This window comes from Crotalus tigris, unplaced genomic scaffold, assembly GCF_016545835.1.
Source record: "Crotalus tigris isolate CLP2741 ecotype Arizona unplaced genomic scaffold, ASM1654583v1 scf7180000017997.644853, whole genome shotgun sequence".
Taxonomy (NCBI): Eukaryota; Metazoa; Chordata; class Lepidosauria; order Squamata; family Viperidae; genus Crotalus; species Crotalus tigris.
The window spans coordinates 323827-342500 of record NW_024096763.1 but is presented as its reverse complement, the minus strand read 5'-3'; the positions used below and the strand labels follow the sequence as shown (position 1 = coordinate 342500).

Genomic DNA, 18674 nt, shown 5'->3' with positions numbered 1-18674 from the left:
ACCCAACGATTAATAAACAGTTAAAGGGAAGAAAAACTTCACTTTTCCTGTACTGGTGAGAAAAAAGGGGGGAATATATAAAAAGACAGAGTTGCATCTATTTTACAGGAGAAATAAACTTAACAATTAATAAGTGGACAATCACTTAGATAGGAGCCAGCTGTGTGCTGCAGCTGCCAAAAAGGCCAACACAGTGCTGGGCTGCATTAACAGAGGGATAGAATCAAGATCACGTGAAGTGTTAATACCACTTTATAAGGCCTTGGTAAGGCCACACTTGGAATACTGCATCCAGTTTTGGTCACCACGATGTAAAAAAGATGCTGAGACTCTAGAAAGAGTGCAGAGAAGAGCAACAAAGACTATTAGGGGACTGGACGCTAAAACATACAAGGAACGGTTGCTGGAATTGGGTATGTCTAGTTTAATGACGAGAAGGACCAGGGGGGACATGATAGCAGCCTTCCAGTATCTCAGGGGCTGCCCCAAAGAAGAGGGAGTCAAGCTATTCTCCAAAGCACCTGAAGGTAGGACAAGAAGCAATGGGTGGAAACTCATCAAGGAGAGAAGCAACCTGGAACTAAGGAGAAACTTCATGACAGTGAGAAAAATTAACCAGTGGAACAACCTGCCTCTAGAACCGGTGAATGCTGGAAGTCTTTAAGAAGAGACTGGACAGCCATTTGTCTGAAATGGTACATGGTTTCCTTCCTGAGCAGGGGGTTGGACTAGAGGACCTCCAAGGTCCCTTCCACCACCACCACCACCACCATCATCATCATCATTATTATTATTATTATTATTATTATTATTATTATTATTATTATTATATAGTTAAATGAAAGGAAAACTTCACTTTACCTGTACTGATAGAGGAAAAAAAGAATGTGTAAAAAGATAGGGTTGTGCCGGTATAGCATTACTTCTTATGAGTAAATAAACCTAAGACTGAATAAATACTTAGGTGAAATAAAATGAAAAACTTCCCTTGACCTGTACTAAGAGAGAGAGAAAAAGTGCCAAAATACACAAGATTTTTGTGCAGCTAAGAGAAGACTGCAAGGGGAGGTGCAGAAAGCAACAGCTGCTGCGTGACTTAACACATCCACCTTTGTTTTGGCTGGATAGCGAGTCACAAGGCGAGCGACGACGACAACTCTTGCTTGGGCAAATATGTACCAAAGAAACGACGAGTTTTGGGACCACATTTTTCTCGTCAAAAATGGTGTCGGGGATCAAATTGGATGAGTGTCAAAGCAGTTGAATGGTGGGGTATCACTTGTACAAGAAGAGAGCTACGGATCTGTAAGTCAGCTCTATAAATTCATACAGGGAGTCCTCAATTTACGACCGATGGCTTATTGGTTTCTTTGAAGTTACGACTGACCTCCCTGGGGAGACTGAACAACCCAGTTTTGAAACTCTGATGGCTGCACCCCGTCTCCCCCCCTCTTCCCGGTCATGTAACCCTGCATTTGTAGCCATCCTGTGGTCACGTGATCAGGGTTTAACGATGGTTTTCTTGCAAATTAGCATTTGCGCCCAGTTTTCAGCAAAGCCGCCCCGTGGTTTGCTTTACATTTGCTTTTTTGCTTCGTGACCACTGGGGGGGGGGGAAACGTTGTAACATGGGATTCGTCGCGTGGGCGACCCAGTTTACGACCGTCACGATTGATGACCGCGATGGGCAGGCCCCATTACGCTTGTTGACCGAGGACGGCCTCTTAACGGCAACAATCAAGTTGGTTAGACCGCTTGTTTTAAACAAAAACTGAAAAGTTTTTTTTCAAGTTTGAAGTTTTAAAACTCTTTTTTCCGGTGAGTTGATTGGAGGTCTCTTGCTTTGGGCAGGGGGTTAACAGAACCATAGAGTTGGAAGGGACTTTGGAGGTCATCTAATCCAACCCCCTGCTCAGGCAGGAGACCCTATACCATTTCGGACAAATGGCTGTCCAGTCTCTTCTTAAAAACTTTCAGTGTTGGAGCATTCACTGCTTCTGGAGGCAGGTTGTTCCACTGGTTAATTGTTCTCACTGTCAGGAAGTTTCTCCTTAGTTTTAAAGTTGCTTCTCTCCTTGATGAGTTTCCGTCCGTTGCTTCTTGTCCTGCCTTCCGGCGCTTTGGAGAATAGCTTGACTCCCCCTTCTTTGGGGTAGCCCCTGAGATACTGGAAGACTGCTATCCTGTCCCCCCTCATCCTTCTCTTCATTAAACTAGATACACCCAATTCCAGCAACTGTTCTTTATATGTTTTAGCTTCCAGTCCCCTGATCATCTTTGTTGCTCTTCTCTGCCCTCTTTCCAGAGTGTCAGCATCTTTTTTACATCGTGGTGACCAAAACTGGATGCCGTATTCCAAGTGTGGCCTTACCAAGGCCTTGTCAAGTGGTATTAACACTTCACGTGATCCTGATTCTATCCCTCTGTTAATGCAGAGGGATAGAATCCAGGTTGGTCTAGAAGACCACCAAGGTCCCTTCCATCTCTAGGATTTTATGATTCTGTGTAGTAGTATTATATCTCCCCCTCCTTTTTTCTCTAAACCTCAAGTGTTTCCAAAGAAGGTTGTCGTATCCTTAACTGTTCATACACTTTTCGAGTTTACAAGAGCGGGTCTGAGGGTCCCCTGTTGCTGCTTCTACATGGCGGAGGCCATTCGGCTCTTTCCTGGGCTGTCTTCACGGTAAGTCCCTCCCTCTCTCCCTCCCTCCCTTCCTTCCTTCCTTCCTTCCTTCCTTCCTTCCTTCCTTCCTTGTGTGTGGCGGGGCCAGATTTTTAAAACCACCCATCGACCCCCTCAGAAAGACTGTAGGCACGCAACTATATAGGGTGGGCTGGACTTACCACCACAGTTGAGCCCCAAATATCCTTTGGTAAGTACTAATATTTATAATATTTATATTGATATGTTACTTATATGTAAGGGTGTAGGTCTATACGTATGTTATATATAGTATGCTTAAATGTGTGTTATGTATGTGTATACTTTGAGAGCAAGCAACCAGATTTCATTTTCAATGTGTGCCGTTGGGCCCACAGTAAAAAAATGACAAGAAAGGTCATCCGTCCGTCCATCCATCCATCCATCCATCTATCTATCTATCTCATCTGTATCTAATTTATCTATATCTATCTGTCTATCTAATATCTTTATCATTGTATCTAATTTATATCTATCTGTCTATCTAATTATCATCTGTCTATTTAAGATCTATATCTATCTGTATCTAATTTATATCATCTGTATCTAATATCTATCTATCATCTGTCTATCTAATTTCTATCTAACTTTATCATCTGTCTATTTAATATCTATTATCTACATCTATCATCTGTCTATCTAATATCTATCACCTGTCTGTCTAATTTCTATCTATCTCTATCATCTGTCTAATATCTATCTGTCATCTATCTATATCTATCATCTGTGTCTATCTATCGGTAGTCCTCCACTTACCACATTTCACTTAGTGACTATTCAAAGTTACAACAGCACTGAACAGCTTTCATTCAGATGTTATGGATGCTTCATCACTGGGTGCTTTATCTCCTGCTTGAGCAGGGGCTAGACTAGAAGACCTCCAAGGTCCCTTCCCCTCAATTCTGATGCTGAAAAAATAGTGACTTACGAGCATTTTTCACACCACCGTTGCAGCCTCCCCATGGTCGTGATCAAAATTCGGAGGCTTGGCCCCTGACTCGCGTATTTACTTAGGAGTCAGTTGGATGCTTCGCCAGCTGGGGAATTCTGGGAGTTGAAGTCCACACGTCTTCATGTTGCCCAGGTTGAGAAATGCTGGGCTGGATCATTCTTGGGGTCTCATCCTGTCTACAAGGGTGGGACCTTAACTACTTAAGAGCTCTACCTCTATTCCTCTGATTTTATAACTCTGAGTCCTTTTTTTTTTAAATCCCTGCAGGCTGCCATTGTCAGCCGTATCCAGTGCAGAATCGTTGCTTTGGATCTAAGAGGACACGGTAAGGCAGAGGCCCCCAACCAATATTATATTATATTATATTATATTATATTATATTATATTATATTATATTATATTATATTATATTATATTATTATTGTTGTTGTTGTTGTTATTTTGTATTGTATTATATTATATTATATTATATTATTATATTATAATCAGTGGTTCTCAACCTTTCTAATGCCGCGACCCCATAATACAGTTCCCCATGTTGTGGGGACCCCCAACCACTTATACATCACAGGGTGCCAGGGGCGTGGCCAAAGAAAAGGGGAAAAAAATGGCGGACAGCCTTGTTTGGCGACCCCCGTGAAATGGTCGTTCGACCCCAAATGGGGTCCCGACCCACAGGTTGAGAACCACTGTTATATATTATAATATACTATACTATACTATACTATACCATACCATACCATACCATACCATACCATACCATACCATAATAATAATATAATATAATATAATATAATATAATATAATATAATATAATATAATAATTGTCATGGTTCCGACTAATGAAACACTTCAAAGAACTTCCAGGCATGTTTATCCCAAAGCCTTTATTACCAGTGTTACAAATTGATGGCACATCATGGAGGTTTATGCCAGAATCTGAATTCCTCTTGCTGGCATCTAACTTCTCTTGCTAAACCCCTCCCTTATCTTGCAGTCACAAGTCACATCTTCCAATTAGCCCAGAGGGAAGAGATTCACTTCCGTTCCTTTTCCTGGGCTTTTGTTATTTCCCCTCCTTTTTCTCTCTCATCTGAATTAAAAATACCAGACAGTTCTGCATATTTTGTCAAAGCAAGAATATTCAATATTAGCAGCGTTGACAATAATATAATATACTGTAATGTAATATAATATAATATAATAATATATAATATAATTATAGTATAATTATTATAATTATAATATAAATTATAATATATAATATAATAAATAATATAATATACCGTAATTTCCGGCGTATAAGACGACTCGGTGTATAAGATGACCCCGTCTTCGACGCCGAGTCGCATGCCTAGAAAGTTGTCTTATACGCCGGAAAGTACGGTAATAATAATGAAGAATTTATAGGGCCATAAAATAGAGAAAATCCTCAAAAACGAAGAAACCCAATGCTTGCTTATCTATTTATAAAATGTATTTGCCACCCACATCGTATCCCAGGACTCTGGGCAATTTCAGAATTCAAACAGACAGGCGCCTGCCATATCACACCCCAGACTTAACAACTGCAAGACACAAAAGTCTGTACGGTGGACGTGGCTGGAGACTGCCAAAGAGAAGAGAAAGAACTGGAGAAAAAAAATTGCAAAACACAGAGACGTGCAAACAGAAATAGAACGGTCAACACCTTTTGCCCCTTGTCTGATTTAATTAATAATAATAATAATAATAATAATAATAATAATAATAATAATAATAAATAATAAATAAATAAAAAATAAAAAATAAAAAAAAATAAAAATTCAGATGCAATCCAATATGGTTGGTCGATAAGGGCATAGAGGAGAAATGTTTTTAATTCCAGTTAAGACTTCTTTTCATTTGAGCTGCTTTTGTTGTTGCAGGGGAGACAAAAGTGCGTAATCCTGAAGATCTGTCTGCAGAAACAATGTCCAAGTATGTGGCTCCATAATTTTTTTTGGGGGGGGGGTGTTTTAAGGTTGCTGAGGAATTCTGGGAGTTGAAGTCCCCAAGTCTTAAAAGTTGCCAAGTTTGCAGATCCCTGGTGGCTGGGGAATTCTGGGAGTTGAAGTCCACGAGTCTTAAAGTTGCGGTGTTTGGAGATCCCTGGTGGCTGGGGAATTCTGGGAGATGAAGTCCCCAAGTCTTAAAGTTGCCAAGTTTGCAAATCCCTGGTGACTAGGGAATTCTGGGAGTTGAAGTCCACGAGTCTTAAAAGTTGCCAAGTTTGCAGATCCCTGGTGGCTGGGGAATTCTGGGAGATGAAGTCCACGAGTCTTAAAAGTCATCAACTTTGGATACTCCTGTGCTAGGAGACCAGTGGGCTTCCTTGGGCAGTTGGAAGAACAAACAAGATGGGTCTGGGGTCCCATCCAGCAGGACACAGCTTACGTTCTCCCGTTCTTATGTTTTTTTCTAGAGACGTTGGCAACGTGGTGGAAGTCATGTATGGCGACCTCTGCCCTCCCATTATGCTGATTGGGCACAGCATGGGAGGGGCCATCGCTGTCCACACAGCCGCGTCCAATCTGGTGCCAAGCTTGTTGGGCCTCTGTATGATTGACGTTGTGGAAGGTCAGTTGCCACCATTTTCCTTTCTGGAGCAGGGGTCTTCAAACTTCGGCCTTTGATGACTTGTGGACTTCAACTCCCAGAATTCCTCAGCCAGGCACACGTGCCTGGCTGAGGAATTCTGGGAGTTGAAGTCCACAAGTCATCAAAGGGCCAAGTTGGAAGACCCCTGCTCTAGATCAACTTCTCCTAACCTTGCAGCAGGCATGATACATGTCAGTTTGTTTAATACCAGACGCCCCTCTGTCATTGGTGCAGGGACAGCTATGGATGCCCTCAACAGCATGCAGAATTTCCTCCGGAGTCGCCCGAAGACGTTCAAATCTCTGGAAAACGCCATCGAATGGAGGTAATGCATGAACCATGATGGTTGAACCATTAGGTTAGATTAGATTGGGTTGGGTTGGGTTGGGTAAGGTTGGGTTGGATTAGGTTGGGTTGGATTGGACTGGGTTGGGTTGGGTTGGATTAGATTGGGTTGGGTTGGGTTGGATTAGATTGGGTTGAGTTGGGTTGAGTTGGATTAGGTTGAGTTGGATTGGGTTGGGTTGAGTTGGGTTGGATTAGGTTGGGTTGAGTTGGATTGGACTGGATTGGGTTGGATTAGATTAGGTTGGGTTGGGTTGGGTTGGATTAGGTTGGGTTGAGTTGGATTAGGTTGAATTGGGTTGGGTTGGGTTGAGTTGGATTAGGTTGGGTTGGGTTGGATTGAGTTGGGTTGGGTAAGGTTGGGTTGGATTAGGTTGGGTTGAGTTGGATTGGACTGGGTTGGGTTGAATTGGATTAGATTGGGTTGGATTAGATTGGGTTGGATTGGGTTGAGTTGGGTTGGGTTGGGTTGGGATTGACAAAATCCACATTAGTCAATTGCAAAAGGCAGCTTGACTCAAATCAGCTAACATCCTGCAATGAGACCTTTAACACCATCAAACCACCACATCTGCCTCCCCCAGGTCCTTGAGAAGGACTTAATAGGTGGGTGAAAAAAATGCCAGATCCAGTCTGAACATCTGGCCAACTGTGTGACAAGCCAAAGTAATAATAATAAAAATAAAACTGGAGCACGGAGTTCCATATTAGCTACTCTGCCTTCCTTTGAGAGGGGACAGGTGGGACTTAAAAAAATTCAAGATAAACCATCTTTGCTAAAAAAAATAAAATAAAAAAAATTGAAGGAAAGTTAAAACAACAGTTACGAATTACGCGTTGGTGATGGCTGGTCTTTTTTCCCTTTTTTTTTTTTTTCCTCCTAGTGTGAAGAGCGGGCAGATCAGAAATCCCGAATCAGCCAGAGTATCCATGCTCGGCCAGGTCAAACAGTACGTCGACTCTATAAACTTCCTTCCATGCCTTCCTACGTGCTTGGAAGCCCTTTCAGCTGTTCCCTTTTGTGAAACCTCTTCCTTGCTTTTCAAAAACTGGAAATGCTTTAAAATGTGTAGACTTCAACCAGCTAGGAAATTCTCTCTCTGTGTGTGTGTGTGTGTGTGTGTGTGTGTGTGTGTGTGTAGCTGCGGCTGGTCTCTGTGCTCATTGTTTGCAGATGTTTCATTACCCAACTAGGTACCATCATCAGTGCTAGAAGGGAATGGGGTTTGCGAGGAGGAAGAGGGGGAGGAGGACTGTGGGGTCCTTAGTGCTCTCTGAGCTGGGTGGTTTTCTTTTTTTTTTCTTTTTTTTTTACAAATTTTATTAAATTGACAAAAATGGACATGATTCAACTTCCCTGGCTTCAACAGTGCTATTAGTGTTACCTTATATTACAGAAAGAAAAACAGAAACTTAAAATACATTCTATAACACAGTGGTTCTCAACCTTTTTAATGCCACGGTCGTAAGTCGAGGACTACTCAAGTCCACAAGTCATCAAAGGGCCAAGTTCAAAGACCCCTGTTTTACAGAGTCCTTGAGGCCACCTGGAAGCTCACCTGTGTGCTCCGGGTCACCTGAGTGGAGCCTTCTTGGCTGCCGTATGTTTTCCACCCTGCCTCTCTTGAAGACAGGGACACAGGCGGTTGGGGACGAGTCCGTGTTGTCTGCCTCTCCAACGAAAGCACAAGTGGTTCCTGTGGTCTGCAACGTTTTCTGGAAATCTGTTCCTGCTCCCACACCCTTCGAAGGGGGTCCATCCCAAAGAGCATGGCCAAATGTCCAGTCATCCAGGTCCTGGTTGTCCCAAAGGTGCTTTTTCAGGAGGCAATGGGACTTTCTGGGATGGGACTCTGGAAGCACGGAGAAAGGGGCTAGTCCATTACGGGAAACATTCCTAACTCTGCTAGACTTATGTCGGCTGGGAGAATTGCTTTGGCCATAATAATAATAATAATAATAATAATAATAATAATAATAATAATAATAATAGGAACTGCTTCCATCCTGCGACGATGTCTGTAATACCATCAAACATCCACATCTGCCTATCCCAGGTCCTGGGTAAGGACTCGATAGGTAGACAAAATGCCAAATCCAGTCTGAACATCTGGCTGACTGCGATGATCGATAATAATAATAATAATAAAAGTTGGAAGGGACCTTGGAGGTCATCAAGTCCAACCCCCTGCTCAGGCAGATAACCCTATACCATTTCAGACAAACAGATGTCCAGTCTCTTCTTAAAAACTTCCAATGTTTTTAAGCATTCGCTGCTTCTGGAGGCAGGTTGTTCCACTGATTAATTGTCCTCACTGTCAGGAAGTTTCTCCTTAGTTCTAGGTTGCTTCTCTCCTTGATGAGTTCCCATCCATTGTTTCTTGTCCTGCTTCAGGTGCTTTGGAGAAAAGCTTGACTCCCACTTCTTTGGGGCAGCCCCTGAGATATTGGAACACTGCTATCATGTCCCCCCTCATCCTTCTCTTCATTAAACTAGACCTACCCAATTCCAGCAACTGTTCCTTGTATGTTTCAGCCTCCAGTCCCCTGATCATCTTTGTTGCTCTTCTCTGCACTCTTTCTAGTGTCTCAACCTCTTTTTCACATCGTGGTGATCGAAACTCTATGCAGTATTCCAGATGTGGCCTTACCAAGGCTTTGTAAAGTGGTATTAACACTTCATGTGATCCTGATTCTATCCGTCTGTTAATGCAGCCTAGCACTGTGTTGGCCTTTTTGGCAGCTGCAGCACACGGCTGGCTCATATTTAGGTGATTGTCTACTAGGACTCCAAGGTCCCTCTCACAGTTACTACTATTGAGTATGGTGCCACCTATACTATACCTGTGCATTTGGTTTTTCTTGCCTAAATGTAGAACCTTCCTTTTTTCACCACTAAATTTCATTTTGTTAGAGAGCGCCCAGTGTTCAAGTCTGTCCAGGTCCTCCTGTATCCTAAGCCTGTCTTCTGGAGTGTTGGCTATTCCTGACAGCTTGGTGTCGTCCGCACATTTGATGAGTTCCCCATCTATCCCCTCATCCAGATCGTTGATGAAGATGTTGAAGAGCACTTTCCAGGGTTTTTCTCATTTTTCTGCGCTTGCCAATGTCGACGTCTGAATTAAACTTCATTTCTTTGTTTCAGGTGCGAAGAAGCCCCGAGTCCCGGGGACGCCAAAGCCGTTGTGGAAGGAATTATAGAAGAGGAGGAGGAGGAGGAGAAGGAAGAGGAGGGTGAAAACGGGGAATCCCTGAACAACAAGAAGAAAAATGACAACGTGGAAGTGGGTAACGTTTTTCGTTTTTCGGTCCCCGGTTTTTTTCCCCCCCCTCCCAATTTCGTCTGTCGGCACCGTGACGAGGAGGCTTCTCCGGGTTGGTTGAATATTTTTCCCTTTTTTCTCTTAACTCTCCAGATTAAAAAAGAACCTGCTTACACTTGGCGGATTGAGCTGTCCAAAACGGAGAGATACTGGGACGGCTGGTTCAGGGGCCTGTCAAACCTATTCCTCAATTGCCCTGTTCCCAAACTGCTGCTTTTAGCAGGTAGGAAAGTGGGGCTGCCCTCCCCCCTTTTGTTTTCTTTCCTTCCTCCTCCCCAAAATCCATCCCATCACTCTGCAAGCTGGATGGAAGAGGCTCAAGACGGTTGCCTGCCCTGATGATGGTTTATTGATGCAGTTATTTAAATCCCACCTTTTATTGTTTTGACAAAACGATGCCAAGGGGCGAACGGGTCCAACACACCTTCCTAGCATAGATTTTTTATTTTGTTGTGTTTTGCAGATGGGCTTGTCTGTGAGTATGTACAGATTAGAAAGAGAGAGAGAAAGAGGGAAGAAAGATAGAAAGGAAGAGAAAGAAAGGAAGGAAGGAAGGAAGGAAGGAAGGAAGGAAAGAAAGAAGGAAAGAAAGAAAGAAAAGAAAGAAAAAAGGAAGGAAGGAAAGAAAAAAGAAAAAGGAGAGAAAGAAAGAAAGAAAGAAAGAAAGAAAGAAAGAAAGAAAGAAAGAAAGAAAGAAAAAAATAGAAAGAAAGAAAGAAAGAAAAGAAAGATGGATTAATGCAGGGGTCTTCAAACTTGGCCCTTTGATGACTTGTGGACTTCAACTCCCAGAATTCCTCAGCCAGGCACGCATCCGCAAGTCATCAAAGGGCCAAGTTTGAAAACCCCTGGACTTCAACTCCCAGAATTCCTCAGCCAGGCACGCTGGCTGAGGAATTCTGGGAGTTGAAGTCCACAAGTCATCAAAGGGCCAAGTTGGAAGACCCCTGCATTTATGGATATTGATGGAGAAAGATGGATGATACGGATGGATAGGGAGGGAGGGAGGGAGAGAGAGAGAGAGAGAGAGAGAGAGAGAGAGAGAGAGAGAGAGAGAGGAGATATAGACAGACAGACAGATTCAGATAGAGAATTCAGAAATGTAAAGAATAAATTCAAAATTTGGCAAGACCCTCGGATTAACATATGGGTGCCTTTCCCTCTTTCCTCCCCCATTTATTTCTAGGTGTTGACAGACTGGATAAAGATCTGACTATTGGCCAAATGCAAGGTAAAAATTCTCAGCTTTCCGATCCAGGATCGATTTTAACAAGGCTTCATTTCAAAGAATTCATTTTTTTCCCCGCTGACTAGATGCCTCCGATGCCGAGCTTTTTAAAAACATTCTTTCATTCATTCGATAAACATAAAAGGCTATTTTCTGATGAATTCTCTGGATTCACAAAGGATAAAAGATGCCTCTTAAAGCCCTGATTTTCCCAAATGGGTGTACTTTAATCACTATAATGTGGGTGAACATTGAAAGAGCCGTGGAAGCGTGGAGTAGCCCCAAATCAGGAGTCTGGTAGCCTTTTTCCAACTAATCACGGTTATTAAAAGGTGTTAGCTTTGGATAAAGTTGGTTAGTCAGAAAAGGGGGCTTCTGGATTCTTGATTTTTGTCATCGGTGCAGTTTCTTGCTGCATTATCAACCGATAACAGTCTTCTTTTGGGTATTTGTTATACGTGGCGTTTGAACTTTGGTGCTTGGTTTTTGCGTATCTGTGAGACCGCACCGATAATTTTAATTTAATAATTTTAAAAAAGAAAAACCAGCCCTTTTATAGCCACGTTGGCAGGTCAAAGGGATCCTCCCGAATCCTCTGGATGGCCCAAAGAGACAGCTCTCCGCTCTTTGTTATGCAAAGTCCTGTCTTCTCCTTAACTTGGCCATTTTGAATTTTTTCCTGCCCTTTGTGTGAACTTCATCCCTGCCAATTTTATTTTTTAATCAAAGATTCGTGAATTCACCCAGATTTAGCGGCATCCCACCATCCTGTGTCTCGTGTGTGCTTTTTTTTTTTTTTTTTAAATAACTTTATGCTTTTGAGTCATTCGTTAATTGTGGGCCAGTCCCTGCAGTCAAGTCAAGTTTTTTATTTATTTCATTTTGTATTTTATTATTTTATTTTATGTTTTATTATTTTATGTTTTATTATTTCATTTTGTATGTATTTTACTTTATTGTTGTTTTATTGAATTTTATATCTTAACTTTCAGTTTATTTTATTTTTTTATTTTTCTTCTATCTTTTATTTTTTATTTTATTACAGTATTTTTATTTTCATGTATACCTTCATTTTCTTCTCATTTTCTTTTAGTTTCTTTTTATTTTCTTGTATTTTTAGCTTCCTATAATTTATTTTATTTTTTTATTTTCGTTTATTACCAGTATTTTTATTTTCATCTATATTTTCATTTATTGTTTCTTATTTTCTTTGTTTCATTATTTTATTTTTATTTTATTATTTTTTAGTTTCTTCTATATTTTATTTTATTTTTTATTTTCGTTTATTACAGTATTGTTATTTTCATCTATATCAGTGTTTCTCAACCTTGACAATTTTAAGGCATGTGGACTTCAACTCCCAGAATTCCACAGCCAGCAATGCTGGCTGTGGAATTCTGGGAGTTGAAGTCTACTTGCCTTAAAATTGTCAAGGTTGAGAAACACTGATCTATATTTTCATTTTTTTTTCTTATTTTCTTTGTTTCAATATTTTATTTTTATTTTATTATTTTTTAGTTTCTTCTATATTTTATTTTATTTTTTATTTTCGTTTATTACAGTATTTTTATTTTTATTTACATTTTCTTATTTTCTTTGTTTCTTTTTTTCTTTTATTATTTTTAGTTTCTTCTATATTTTATTTTATTTTTTTATTTACGTTTATTACCAGTATTTTTATTTTCATTTATATTTTCATTTATTTTTTCTTATTTTCTTTGTTTCATTATTTTTATTTTATTATTTTTTTTTAGTTTCTTCTGTATTTTATTTTATTTTTTATTTTATTACAGTATTTTTTATTTCCTTTTATAGTTTCTTTTTTTTCTTTTATAGTTCCTTTTTTTCCTTTCCTTTTTTTCTTTTTTCTTTTATTATTTTTTTAGTTTCTTTTATATTGTATAATTCACTTTATTTTATTTTATTATTTTAATTTTAGGCCAACCCTTTTCCCTCCAAGGTGACTGCTATCTTATTTTCTCAATTGGGAGAGTTACTGGGCTGAACGGGTGAAGCTGGCCCAAAATTATCTAGCTAGGCTCTGTGCCTAAGGCAGGATTTGAACTCACAATTTCCCAGTTTCTTGCCCGATGCCTTAACAACTGGCGCAACCTGGCTCTCTTCTCTCTTCCCTGCAGGGAAATTCCAGATCCAGGTCCTCCCCCAGTGTGGCCACGCAGTCCATGAGGATGCTCCGGACAAAGTGAGTAGCATGGTCATTTGCCTTCATCGAGGACAATGAACCAGTGGAACAGCTGGCCACCAGAAGTTGTGGGTGCTCCAACACTGGAGGTCTTTTAAGAAGAGACGGGACAGCCACTTGTCTGAGATGGTATAGGACAGTGGTTCTCAACCTTTTTAATGCCGCGACCCCCAACCGGTCGTAAGTCGAGGACTACTCAACCGGTCGTAAGTCGAGGACTACTCAACTGGTGCAGCACCGTTTGCAGAATGGGACTTTTGGCGGGCTCAGCAGGGCAGAGACAGCCTGGACAATTCCTATTGGCTTTTGAAAGCCAATAGAATTAGACTCTATTCAGGAGAGTCTATTCTATTGGCTTTCAAAAGCCAATAGAATAAAAGGGAGTAGCACAGCTAAGGAAAAGGGGGGAAAAAATGGCGGACTGCGTTGTTTGGCGACCCCCGTGAAATGGTCGTTCGACCCCAAATGGGGTCCCGACCCACAGGTTGAGAACCATTGGTATAGGATCTCCTGCTTGAGCAGGGGGCTGGACTAGAAGACCTCCAAGGTCCCTTCCAGCCCTATGTTGATTCTGATTCTAGGTTACCATGTCAGGTTTGTTCAAGGGGCAGGCTAAGCTAGTTTTCCTCAGCCTCCAGAATTCCCTAACCAGGACGGCTGTTGTTTTAGTCACCACGATGTAAAAAAGATGTTGAGACTCTGGAAAGAGTACAGAGAAGAGCAACAAAGATGATTAGGGGACTGGAGGCTAAAACATATGAGGAACGGTTGCTGGAATTGGGTCTGTCTAGTTTAATGACGAGAAGGACAAGGGGGGACAGGATAGCAGCCTTCCAGTATCTCAGGCGCTACCCCAAAGAAGAGGGAGTCAAGCTATTTTCCAAAGCGCCTGAAGGCAGGACAAGAAGCAACGGATGGAAACTAACCAAAGAGAGAAACAATTTAGGAATAAGGAGAAATTTCGCGGCATTGAGAACAATTAACCAGTGGAACAGCTTGCCTCCAGAAATTGTGGGCACTTCATCACTGGACGTTTTTAAGGAGAGACTAGATCAGTGGTTCTCAACCTGTGGGTCAGGACCCCATTTGGGGCCGAACGACCACTTCACGGGGGTTGCCAAACAACGCAGTCCGCCATTTTTTCCCCCTTTTCCTTAACTGTGCTACTCCCTTTTATTCTATTGGCTTTTGAAAGCCAATAGAATAGACTCTCTTGAACAGAGTCTCATTCTATTGGCTTTCAAAAGCCAATAGGAATTGTCCAGGCTGTCTCTGCCCTGCTGAGCCCGCCAAAAGTCCCATTCTGCCAACGGGGCTGCACCCGTTGAATAGTCCTCCACTTACGACCGGTGGAGTAGTCCTCCACTTACGACCGGTTGGGGGTCGCGGCATTAAAAAGGTTGAGAACCACTGGACTAGACAGCCATTTATCTGGAATGGCATAGGGCTTCCTGCCTGAGCAGGGGGTTGGACTAGAAGACCTCTGGGATCCCTTCCAACTCTCTTATGCTCTTAATGTTCTCTGAAAACCACCCTCAGTGGTTTCAGTTGGCAAAGGTTGGACTAGGTCTGTGTGAACGGTCTCTTTGGGTGAAATCAAGGAAAGTGCAGAATGCAGAGGCCCCACATTGTCTGTGGGGAGGGTCTGTCCCAAGGAAAGGGGCAGAGCCTCCTTTATCTCTGCCACCCCCCCCCCCATCTCTCTCTTTCAGGTGGCGGAAGCCGTGGCGACGTTCTTGATCCGTCACAGGTTTGCAGAGCCCGTCGGTGGATTTCAATGGTAAGGCCGGCAGTTGGGGTCACGGTAGGGAGCCCCCAGATGTGTTGAGCTGTTAGTTTTGGGGGGGAGGGAAATCTGGAAATCGCCACCCCCAAAATAAGGGGAGCTTGGAGGGACGAGCTGGTGTGAAGAGCTGTATGGACAGTCCTCAACTTACATCTAGTAACCGTTGAAAGTTACACTTACGATTGTTCCAGTATCCCTCGCGGTCACGTGATTTACATTCAGAGGCTTGACAACCAACTCACGTTTATGATGGTCGCAGCGTCCTGGGCCCCCTTTTGCGACCGTCTGACAAGTCAAGTCACTGGCGGAGCCAGATTCACAACTGCAGGGATTCACTTAACATGCACAGCGAGGACGGTCGCCAAAGGGGGCAACACCTACGCAACAACGGCCTTACGCACAAAAGCTCACTCGGCAACAGAACCCTTTTGAGTTCCGTCGTGCTGGTGAGCCGAAGACGGTCTGCGATCCACGGTGGGTGTCTTCACACAGTACGGGAACCCTAAATCAAGGTGGAGCAGCTACCTTGGGCTTTTCAACCAGTGGTAGGGGTTCCACCTGTGGTCCATGGGCACCTGGCAGGGGGTACGCAACCATCCTAGAAAAGGGGTAGCCAGGGAAGGGAATGAGCTGAACCGGGGGCAGCACCGCACAAGCCTGAGCGAGAGACGGCTGGAGCTGCAGGGCTGTCAGGGCTCAGCAGAAGCGCCAGGATCAGTGCCGCTTTCCAGCTGATCGGCGCTTCGGGGCTGTCAGGGCTCAGCGGAAGCGCCAGGATCAGCGCCAGGATCCAGCTGGAGCTCAGGGCTGATCCTGGTGCTTCTGCTGAGCCCAGAAGAAGCGCCGATCAGCTGGAATGTTGCAGCCTCTCCAGGGTCTTGTGATTTACATTCAGATGCTTGGCCACTGATGCATATTTATGACGGTCACAGTGTCCCAGGGTCATGTGAAGCGACCCAAACCTGCTGCAACCACCCAGCAAACGGGGGGGGGATAAAAACCAAACACCCCCCACCCCACCCCCTCTGCCAATCCTCAACAGAAATGCTCACAACAGTGAAAACCTCGGACAGGAGGAAGAGCGCATCCGAGCGGGCAGGCCGGTGTCTTGCTCGGCTGTGGCTTGGGGGGCACTTTTTTCAGTGCCATTGTAACTTCGAACAGTCACTAAGCGAACTGTTGTAAGTGGAGGACTACCTGTACTTTATCAATTTTTCCTTTTTTTTTTTTGTCATCAAGTTTTTGACCCCTTGCTAGGCGACTGGTGGTACTTGGATGTTGCCATATCCTAAAAGTGGCACAATGGGTGAAAAGGTTGAAAAGCCCTGTAGTGAGAGAAACTAAATTTATCCAGTTCTACTGAAGTTTGCTGAGAGGCTGCAGTCTGGAAAGTTTTCAAGGACTTTCTGGGAGTTGAAGTCCCCAAGTCATAAAAGGGCCATAGTTCCCCCATGCTGGCTGAGGAATTCTGGGAGTTGAAGTCCAGGAGTCATGAGGGGGCCATAGTTCCCCCATGCTGGCTGAGGAATTCTGGGAGTTGAAGTCCACGAGTCATGAAGGGGCCATAGTTCCCCCATTCTGGCTGAGGAATTCTGGGAGTTGAAGTCCAGGAGTCATGAGGGGCCATAGTTCCCCCATGTTGGCTCAGGAATTCTGGGAGTTGAAGTCCACAAGTCATGAAGGGGCCAAAACTTCCCTCATGCTGGCTGAGGACTTCTGGGAGTTGAAGTCCAGGAGTCATGAAGGGGCCATAGTTCCCCCATCCTGGCTGAGGAATTCTGGGAGTTGAAGTCCACAAGTCATGAAGGGGTCCTAGTTCCCCCATGCTGGCTGAGGAATTCTGGGAGTTGAAGTCCGTGAGTCATGAAGGGGCCATAGTTCCCCCATCCTGGCTGAGGAATTCTGGGAGTTGAAGTCTACGAGTCATGAAGGGGCCAAAACTTCCCTCATGCTGGCTGAGGAATTCTGGGAGTTGAAGTCCACGAGTCATGAGGGGGCCGTAGTTCCCCCATGCTGGCTGGGGAATTCTGGGAGTTGAAGTCCACAAGTCATAAAAGAGCCAAGGTTGCCTACCCCTGCTCTATACAAATGTACATTTCTATATTAAAATTACAGAATTGGGAACCGAAATGAAAATAATCCTGGGCTTTTATTTGGATACTTGAGGCTGGAGGTTGACATTCCCCTTTTTCTGTTCCTTTCGCAGTGTTTTTCCTGCTTGTTAATACCCCCGACGGTCCCTTCCGCGCCTCTTGTAAATAAACCGACATCGGACACACCGTGGCATGTCCCGTCTCCTTCCCGTCGCCCGTCATCCGGTCTCCGAACCCATCGACACAAAAATCACATCTCCGACTCGGCTCGGGTTTCCATTTCTTCCCCGCCGACTCTTCATCCTGGCTCCTTCATCCTTCCCGGAAGGCAAAAAAAAAAAAAACATGTTTCGAGTTTGATCATCATCATAGATCCTGGCTTGTCCCTTACTGCTCCCCGGCTGCTAATCCTGGATGTTGGCCTGGGGAAAAAAAAAAGTCTCGGCAAACTTTCCTTGCTTCGCCCGCTCTCTGCTCCTCTGTTAAGTGGCCACGGTTTTTAGACAGGCACGGTTGGATTCTCCCAAGCATGAAGGGGGCGGCCTTCCCAAACCAGGCGCCTCCAGCGCACCCGGTGCGCGGTTTCCAAAATGGCTAGCTAGCCGCTCTGTTCGGTTGCAAGCCCAGCATGTTTGAATTGCGAATTGCCTTCTCGGGGTCTGCAATGTTGGTCAACCTCGGCGGCTTTAAGGCGGGTGGACTTCAACTCCCAGAATTCCCCAGCCAGCTGTGGAATCCTGGGAGTTGAAGTCCACCCGTCTTAAAGGCGCCGAGGTTGACCAACACTGTATTAGGAAGTCTGGCACAACAGGACCGGGAATGGAAGCCGCCCCTGGTGAATTTCTGGCTGCTTAATCATTTGCTAATCCTTCGTCAAGCTGTCTCTCCCCCCCCCCCACCTTCTAGATCCAGGAATGCAAGCGCGTTTTTTTTCCCCCACAGCCACAAAAGGTTTCCAGATGTTTCCTAGCATTGCTGGCCCTCCCCAGAACATCGCAGCCCAATCTCCTTCTTCCCATTCCAGATCCATCAAGGCTTTGCTTTCTTATTTGGGAACAAAGAAGGAGGAGAAGAAGGAAAAAATCGGAGAGGGAGTGTTGCGGAAGAGGCACGATTCAGGGGTGGTTGCAGACACACACACACACACACACACACACACACACACACACACACTGAGACAGATACACACCACCCCCCAAAGCCTTGTTTTTCCTGTTCTTCACCTCTGGTGGCCAAACCTTTTTTTTTTTTTTTTTTTTGAGGGGCGGGTGTCTTGAATTCAAATAAAGTGGAAAAGAATCTGCAAATAAGTCTGTTTGTGTGTGTTTTTTTTTTTTAATTACGGTCCGTCGCAGAGTTCAGACAGATGTTACAGAGTGAATTTGGGTGTTTTTGTCCACCTGTTGAGTCTGGAAATCCTACAT

The 18674-nt window shown here is 43.8% G+C and overlaps 1 protein-coding gene across 1 annotated transcript in view; it reads left to right on the top strand.

Annotated features, from left to right (window-relative positions):
- Positions 1–17688, top strand: part of PPME1 (protein phosphatase methylesterase 1) — a 24150-nt gene extending 6462 nt beyond the window's left edge. Inside the window, exons 3-14 of the mRNA XM_039346455.1 lie at positions 2591–2683; positions 3921–3978; positions 5561–5612; positions 6097–6251; positions 6507–6597; positions 7502–7567; positions 9763–9901; positions 10034–10163; positions 11127–11171; positions 13307–13371; positions 15084–15151; positions 17364–17688. Of these exons, the coding sequence (XP_039202389.1) occupies positions 2591–2683; positions 3921–3978; positions 5561–5612; positions 6097–6251; positions 6507–6597; positions 7502–7567; positions 9763–9901; positions 10034–10163; positions 11127–11171; positions 13307–13371; positions 15084–15151; positions 17364–17382 (981 nt within the window). The 3' untranslated portion in view covers positions 17383–17688. The remainder of the gene's footprint in view (positions 1–2590; positions 2684–3920; positions 3979–5560; positions 5613–6096; positions 6252–6506; positions 6598–7501; positions 7568–9762; positions 9902–10033; positions 10164–11126; positions 11172–13306; positions 13372–15083; positions 15152–17363) is intronic.
- The last annotated feature ends 986 nt before the right edge of the window (positions 17689–18674 follow it).